The 8,314-nt window shown below is 38.6% G+C and overlaps 1 protein-coding gene across 5 annotated transcripts in view; it reads right to left on the reverse strand.

The window, feature by feature from the left end:
- Window positions 1-7,748, reverse strand: part of wdfy3 (WD repeat and FYVE domain containing 3) — a 102,988-nt gene extending 95,240 nt beyond the window's left edge. For 2 of the 5 annotated variants that reach the window (XM_087811685.1, XM_087811667.1), the window contains exon 1: window positions 2,673-2,815. In XM_087811685.1, coding sequence (XP_087667811.1) covers window positions 2,673-2,701 — 29 coding nt within the window. In that variant the 5' untranslated portion in view covers window positions 2,702-2,815. Of the gene's footprint in view, window positions 1-2,672; window positions 2,816-7,530 lie in introns of those variants that run through there. The other 3 variants (XM_087811650.1, XM_087811658.1, XM_087811676.1) reach the window with 2 other exon arrangements.
- Between the last annotated feature and the right edge of the window lie 566 nt (window positions 7,749-8,314).

The following is an 8,314-nucleotide window of genomic DNA, read 5'->3' on the forward strand; positions in this document are numbered from 1 at the left end:
TAAAACGTGTTGTTTTAATCAGGCAAGTATTTTGCTACAATTAACCCAGGAATGCTAAATATGTTTTGTTAGATTGACTTTATTAATCCTTCAGGAAATTACATTGTTGTGATACTAGATACAATTATCTTTGATAATGTAACATAAGACAGCAAATGCATCCATCTATACTTCTTAATATAAACACAGTAATGGAACCAACACATTACTTTTAAATCTTACAAAGAAAATGCTACAATTAATCAGAAATATAAAATATTAAAGAGAAATAAAGTCATTATAATCCTTGAAATCTTTTTTTTAATTCAATTCGTTCAATGTGTTAAACAACATACAATGTGAATTAAGTCAAAAATGGTCAGAAAAAATACCCCTTTAGAAATTAATACAGAACCACAAAACAATTCTTACGTTGTGTTTACAACACTTGCAATAATAGTTTTTGATTCCGGTTCTTAAAAACCTTAAAGTTGTTATGACTAATTTGTCTTCAAAGCCTGCATATTATTAGTCACAGAACACTAGTACTAAAAAAAGACTGTTTTCAAGATGGAGAAAAACCAACTGAAGGACAAACAGAAAACTCATTAAAACAACTCGGTAGTAAACAGTTTCCTGATGAAAGTATTAAATTATGTTGAGAAGAATTTTCCCAAATCATTGTAAGTTCAACGATGAGTGTGACTGGGAGGTAAAGCTTCGCTCGGAGGGTGATGTTTGACAATATGGATGTAGTGTCGGACGTAAAGGTCGCATCATTCCTCACTTTACACACAGGCTGATGTCAACAGGTAAAGGTCACGACAATACGCCAAATACTTCAGTCTTTTAAATAAAACCTTCAAACTATGTGTCAAACCATCTAAGAGACATGACGTTACAAAAACTTTCCCTCATTATGGAAATTTGAAATATCCGTAACACCCTTAAGTTGTCAAAAAGTATTGATACTAAAGTCATTTTTACTCAATTATAATTAAAATGTTTAAGGATTTTTTTAATGTATTCCTTCTATTTGTCCTTTTTGTAAGTTTCTACGTTTTTTCATCCATCATATTAAGGCGTCTTCATCCTGTCTTTCTTTTGGTTTTCCAGCTCCTCACAAGTACCACACTTTATTGTACTTCGTTACCCTTTAGGAAACTACATTTCCCACCGTAGACCTACAACCATGTGTAGGTTCAACAAGGTTTGAACCATCAAGTCCTGACACAACTTCTAAACTTGAGGAAACCGACTGAAGACGTCAAACTTCCCGGCGAAGTGAAAGTCTTTAAGGATGTGATCACAGTTTGTCGTGGCTAAAACCCAAGACAACGAGACTCTGGCATCACTGGTATGTGAACTCTGGACAAACCAAGGAACCGAGCTCGCTTTCTTAGCCCTCCAGACTATTTCAAAGCCTCCTTCTTTAAGTGGACGCCAACTTCAATGAGCGTCTTACAGAGTGAGCGCCAACTCCTGGGAGATGGAGGCAGTCATTGCCCTGGAAAAGCCCCAACTCTTCTTGTGTGCCGTCTCTCCGGAGAGAGTGATGTAATCACAGATATGTGTCCTGCCTCCCAGTTTACGGGGGTAGGTGAAGCTGGGGAGCCTTCCAGAGTGAAAAGAGCTGGTAGAACTGGATAATAGACCAACTTGCCTCGGAAACCAAGATTTTAGAAGAGGAGGCGCTGTTATAATTCTCTTGGGAAGGAAGTAAATCTTTAACAATGGTGACCGATATAGATTTTAAGTTTGATTCAATTTGATAAACTCTTAAAAAGACAAAATCCAGGTGAATAATGATCCGTCTGAGCTGAACGAATGCAACAGAAACTTGACATTCAGGAAGCTGTCGCCACCAAAACGAGTCTTGACACGATGAGAGCTGGCATTCTGCCCTCTAAACGTGCAATATCACCAACAAACACGGCGTGAAATCTTCACCATCAACCACCAGACAGACGGCAGAGATAACGGAAACTTGTGGTCGGCGATAATGTTCACCACGCTAGTGTCGATTTGAACTTCTCACACCAACACTATTGTGTATGAGAGAAGAATAAGAAGCTATTCATGAAAAAAATACGTCTGTCAAAGACATTTCAAATCCGTTTACAACCTTCAACCACAATGCATTGTGGGTTTACTCTGGGCACTCCGGTTTCCTTCCACTGTCATAAAAAAACATACTGAGGTTGATATCGGAACTTGGGGAAATTGTCTGTAGGTATAAGTGTGTGCGTCTTTGTGTGTCCTGTGACCAACTGTTGTCCTGTTCAGGGTGTCCCCTGCCTCTCGCCCCGAAGAAACTGGGATAGGCTCCAGCCCCGCGTAATCCTCACAAGGTAATAGGAGGTTGAATATAAATGAAAATATCATATATTCTTTTCAATTATTTCTTCCTCCTTAAACGTAGTTTCAATGCGTTTCATATTAAATATCGTAAACTTTATTTCTCGGTTACCTTCATCCGGAAAACAAAGCAGACTTAGCGTCACAAAGAGATAAAAGATAATTAGATCTTCATTGCCAAGTCAGTGAGGATCTGTGGACTCTTGCGTTGCAACCTAAACCGAAAAATCAAGCCAATTACTTACGGCGATAAAGCCTTCATCTCCACTCACATACAATAATACGCTCATAAACATCCACTCTGTTGCCTTGGAGACAAGCTCTGTTGCTCATACCTGCTGTTCTCTCTGCGACCAGCCAGCATCTTGAAAATCAGCAGATGACAAGATAATCCAGCGAGTGAGCAAAGACAGTCTCTTGTCTAAAAAGTGAAGCCTTTTTTTTTTTTCAACAGTTGAGACGCGAGGACGATGGCATCACGAGACTGTAGTGGAGATAGTAGAAGCGAAGAGCAGCAGCATGACTGCGCTCCCTCGGCGGCACCAGTTGCTTTGTTCGACACTCGGCGAGTGTGTGTGGTCCTGCCGGGACTGGCACAGCTGATCCCTCCCTGACACCAGTGTTGTTCCGGACATCGGAGGGAGGAGGCTGTGGATGCTGTGACCGTTGCAGAGAGGAATATACCATTGAAACAGGGAAAAGAGGGGGGTGACGTAAACCACAGCACCATTAAAGTTTTATTTTATGGGGACTTCACTGCCATCGTGTCCCTCCCGGCCACTTTTATCTCGCCTTCAATCATCGTCATGCGCCTGCTGGAACATAACATTTAATGGATCTCTTAAGACCCTCTAGGTAGCCGTACTTGTTCTTCCTAACAAGTAATGATACAACAACAAATCTGATGTTTAAAGCAAATCCACAAAAGGTAAAATCATGGTGACCAAGTTGTAAACTCTACCGAAAAAGGGTAGTGCGAGAGGTGTGTATTGGCAAGATACGCATCGTGACATCGGGTCTTTGATTCGATACTGTAGTAACAAGGATATATTTGTAGTACTGTCTATACTTTACTCTGGTGTTTCAGTATTTACAGACCACATGTCGTAACTGCTTTCATTTGTTTTCAAACCAAACTATGTCCAAACATCAGCTTTAAAAGCTGCTGGAGTCACTGTATCCTCTCGTCCTCAGTCATTGCCTCGATGTCACAGGATTTCATTGTTCCTTTCGCTCCTTAATTCATCTCCGTTAGTAAAATGACTTTGCAAAAAAATGACATTTATTATTTGGCTTCCACCACTGTGTGGAAATGTTCTGGACCCTGATTTCCTTTTGACCTCGTTTTAATTTTGACCATTAATGCGATCAATAATAAATGAGAACTGCCGTGATATCACATACCACTGCCAAGAAGTTTGTTTTAAATCATTTATGAAAATGAAAATACTGTAAACAATGAAATCAATAAAGCAGCTTCCTACAACAACAACTTGATGTTAGCTTAGCGCCATTCCTTTAGCTTGTCCAAATTAAACAATATTGGTATATTTTACTACAGCCACAAAACAGTTGATTTAATTTAAAGATGAATAACAAGCTGTAGATGTTTTTGTTTTGTTTTTTGCTAGTTCTGAAAAAACAAGGTAAATCAACAGAAAATATATTTTGCTAAAAGCTAAAGCTTCTGCAAGTTATGAATTAACAAACAGATTTTGCTTAGGTGGCCAAACATCAGCTCATGTTTATGGTTTATTTATTTAACATTCAAAAGAAACAAAAAAACAAACCATCTTGAGCGAAGACAATCATGAAAAGGCACAGTAGAAAATATTCTCCAACTTTATTAACACACAAGCAGCCTAAAACATTGAAGTTTATGTTCAATACGTGCAGTTTTAGTAGTAAAGGGGTGATGTCATTGCTTAAGCAGAGTACATTCTCATTTAGAAGTGAATTTAATAAGTGACATTAGAAAGTATGTTGAGTGTTTTGATGTAAAACATTCCATTAAAGTGCTGTAACTGTGTGTCACTTGAATCTCAGAGGAGATTGAACGCGACGAAAAGCTGTTAGACGTTATTATAAAAAATAACAAAGACGTTTATCTTTGTTTTTGCAAAGTGCAGCTCAGCTGGGAGGTTATTTCAGTGTATTATTAATTAGTAATGTGGAAATGTTGGTGTGATGGCTCTGCATCATTCATTGACATTAACCATCAGCCAAGAAGGATGAAGCAAGAAGCTATTAAATGCAGGAATAATAGTGTTAAAGATCCATTTTGATTAAGGTATGTTCGACTTAAGAGTTCATTTTAAAAAAACATTGATGATTTTACAAAAATGACTACTCAATAAATTGAGCAAACTTACTGAGAACAAGTGGAAGAGAAGTTAAAACAATTTAGGACCAACTGGGATTCATGGAAATCCATGATAACAAGGAACGTGTAAGAAGCTCAAATGAGCAAAAACTAGTTTAGTGCAAACGCCTGTGGGCATCGTAGTTACACGAATCACTTCCTAGTTAAACTGTGATTTAGTTTGCCATGCACACACATTTAAAAGATTTTTTTGCATTTGCAAAATGAACCCCTTGATGATCTCCATTTTGGGAGGAGAAAATGGGGTTTACTGAATAAAAACATGTAATACATTACTTTGAAACCATTAAAATATTGTGTATGTACGACACAAAAATAATGTCAGCATTGAAAACGATCCCATAACTCATCGAAAGGTTTACGTTACATGGAGTTGAACCGCAATTCTTAGCAGCCATCCACGTCCCAGAAGTTGCATTTATTTAAATTATTAATATGGTTTTCTTAAGTCATCGACTCCATTCCTACTCATTCCAGCAGAAGCTATTCGACACAAAAACCCACGTGAATAGTTATAAAAAATTAAGCCCAGGATTAGTTCCTGTCCTTTATTTTTTATTAAATGATCCAGCATTAGTCCAGCAGTTAGCCATGTCCAAAACATATATGGAAATAACAGGTTACTAAGACTGACATGACCAGCTGGAGCACAACAACAACAGTTCTTAATGACCCTTTAAAACATTTGGCTCAGGACATTTGCCACATTAACCTCGTCTGGAACCAAAGAAGCACTAGTGATAGGTCCCTTTATTCAAATCATGTTCAGGATCAATGGGTTTGGGATTAAATTACAGTGCAAGTAACTATGAATTGCTACTTTTTTCTGAGCTATCATTTACAAAACAAACCGAAGACACAAACCAGGCGGTAAGAACAAGACAGTTCTTGCACATGACACTGTCGCTGGCTTCAAAATCATTTTGGTGCTCAGCTGGGCCCTGTGACGCCACTGCCGACCCCTCGGGAGCCAATTAAAATACTAGCCGTTCTGGTACACAAGTTCAAGCTGCTGCGCTGAAAGACGGGTTAACTCCAGTTTTACCTTTATGTCTGACACAGCGTCTTCAGTGAGAACGCCCTTTAAAGATTTCCTACTAGTTTGTGGTGCATTTATGTTTCTTAACAAAGAGTATGGAGAGAGGATAGGCAGAAAATAAGAAAATAGTAAAACATTTTAGTAACTACTGTTATATTCCACTTTAAAAAGATTTATAGATTATCAGTTAAACGACTCAGCATGAATTAGCAGAAGAAAATGGATGATATATTGGTTAATTTTGTGCATGCGTGTCAGCTTCAGTTAGTTTTGTGTTTGCAAATTTATGTGAATTCCTAAAGAGTATATCCAAAAACTGTCTATCCTAAAGAACAATATCCAAAGAGAAATTCTCTTATTGTCGAAATATACTTTGAGAATAAATCCGTTTCTGATCCTAATTCTGACGTAAAGATAATAAAAACCCATCATAGAATACATCTGTACTAACAACCCAAAACATTCTAATGTCATACCAAATATACTATCAATCAATCATCGTTCTGTTGCCGACATCAGCTCAAGTAAACTATATTTGGGGTATAAACCGGTTTCCGATTCTGATGTAGACATAGTTAAAACCTACACGAGGGATAAAGAAAACAAAAAACATCAAAGACTTCATCTTGTGTTAACAACCGGCTGGCAGCTATAAAACCTTATAATGACATTCCAAATATACTATCAATCAATCATTGTGTATTCGTCAACATCAGCTTGAATAAATAACACCTTATCGTGAGCAACTATGCAGCTTTAGTGTGGGATAGTTTTGGTTATAACCGATCTGTACTTTGACAACAAATAAATCCAGAGTATTAAAAGTGCCAAAAAAAAAACTGGTGGCTTATTTTTTTTGTTCTTAATTATATAAGCTTAAACCAAATCCTGTTACGCAAAGATTACAGTATTATACAATATATAAACAATATAAGCCACTATTTCTAGCTGTACATTCTTAATGCACTTGTCAATATAGAGTTTCACTGTTTATCATGGTCATCCAATGGAATCAATAAAAGTACAGCTCAAATCTCATCTTAGTTTTTGTTAAATGTATCATCTTAACAGAGCTTTTAAATGTTTGCCATTAAAGGGATTCAGTTCATATCGACATTGGACCAGAGGATTCCGAGAACATTAAGTTGTATGAACGTGATACTGCAGTTCAACAGGGAGATGCAGTAATGCAGCTGGAAAGTCATGTGCTGGGGGAACAATACTGTGGTACTCACAAAATACTCTGGTACTCACAGCAGCTGCTGTTAAAACTACAAACATGGCTTTTTTAAAGGGCTCTTGAAAAATCGTTCACGTCAATAACACACATGTCAAATACATCAGACTTATCACACACCCTCGGTATGTTGTTGACAAATAAATCTCAGCGTTAGTGGAGCTTCTCACTCGGGATTTAACACACGTTTTGTCTCTTTTCTTCGAAATCCACCACCGTTTTCTTCGAAGTAACGGGTTTGTTTACAACACAGGTCGGTTTTAAAACCACTGTCATCGGCTACCTGGGTTAGCTGTGGACCAGCTGATCGCAGCTAGCGTCGCTGCCTGGGAACGAGCTCAAAAGTGACACATGCACACGAAGCCTTTGGAAAAGACTTGAGAATGTGGATCGTGCACTTGTGTTCTTACACCGTGACTCCTTTGAATCTCGAGTGTCACGCAGCGCCTTTTGCCGTACATTTCCCCGTTCATGCTAACTCGCCTGTTAGCATCTCGTTGCTAAGCTAGCCGAGGGGAGCTCCTTCTTACTCACCGCGCGAGAGTCGAGGATGAACCGCAGCGAGTCACACAAATCGAGTCGCGGTGCTCCGTGTGTATCCATAAAAAAGAAGAAGGCGACGCTTTATTCCAGAAGCCGCCGCTGCTCTCTCTCCTCAGTTCCGCCGGTAGCCATTTTTCCTCAACATCCAAATAAGCGGAGCTCGTCCCAGTCGAGTCCGGGCAGCAGCATCCTCCGTCCCGCGAGGCCACATCAGAGAGACGCGCCTGACATCTGTCGGAGGAAAAGGTGGATGACACCCCAATAAAAGATACACAAGAGAAGGGATAAAACGATCAAAGAAAGAAAGACAAATTAATCTTTTTAATCCTATGGTTTCCCCCCAGGTATAACCTATTTCAACTGATCTTTGACCAATATTTTATAATCAAATATATATATTTTATAATCAATATTTTATAGCTCAGTGGTGAACAGTTGCATTTAAATCCTTCCAGACTGTTTCTCCTAAGCTTTGGAACGATCTTCCTCTCTCTTTGCGCTTGATGATCTACTGACTCCTTTAAGAAACATCTTAAGACGTTTCTATTTGTTCAGGCTTTTCCTTGATTTTCTGGAACTCCTGTTGTGTTATCAGTTTAATCTTGACCTTTAAAGTATATACTTTATTGAATATTGTTTTATTGTTTAAGCGCTTTGTGACCCTGTTCTGGAAAAGCGCTATGCAAGTGGAAATGACCCTGATTGCTCCTGATGGTAGACTTGGCGCAGGTGTGCAGCCTACTCCCATCAGTGTGTGTGAATGGCTGTCAAAAGC

This window comes from Callionymus lyra, chromosome 1, assembly GCF_982586985.1.
Source record: "Callionymus lyra chromosome 1, fCalLyr1.hap1.1, whole genome shotgun sequence".
NCBI classification, from domain to species: domain Eukaryota; kingdom Metazoa; phylum Chordata; class Actinopteri; order Syngnathiformes; family Callionymidae; genus Callionymus; species Callionymus lyra.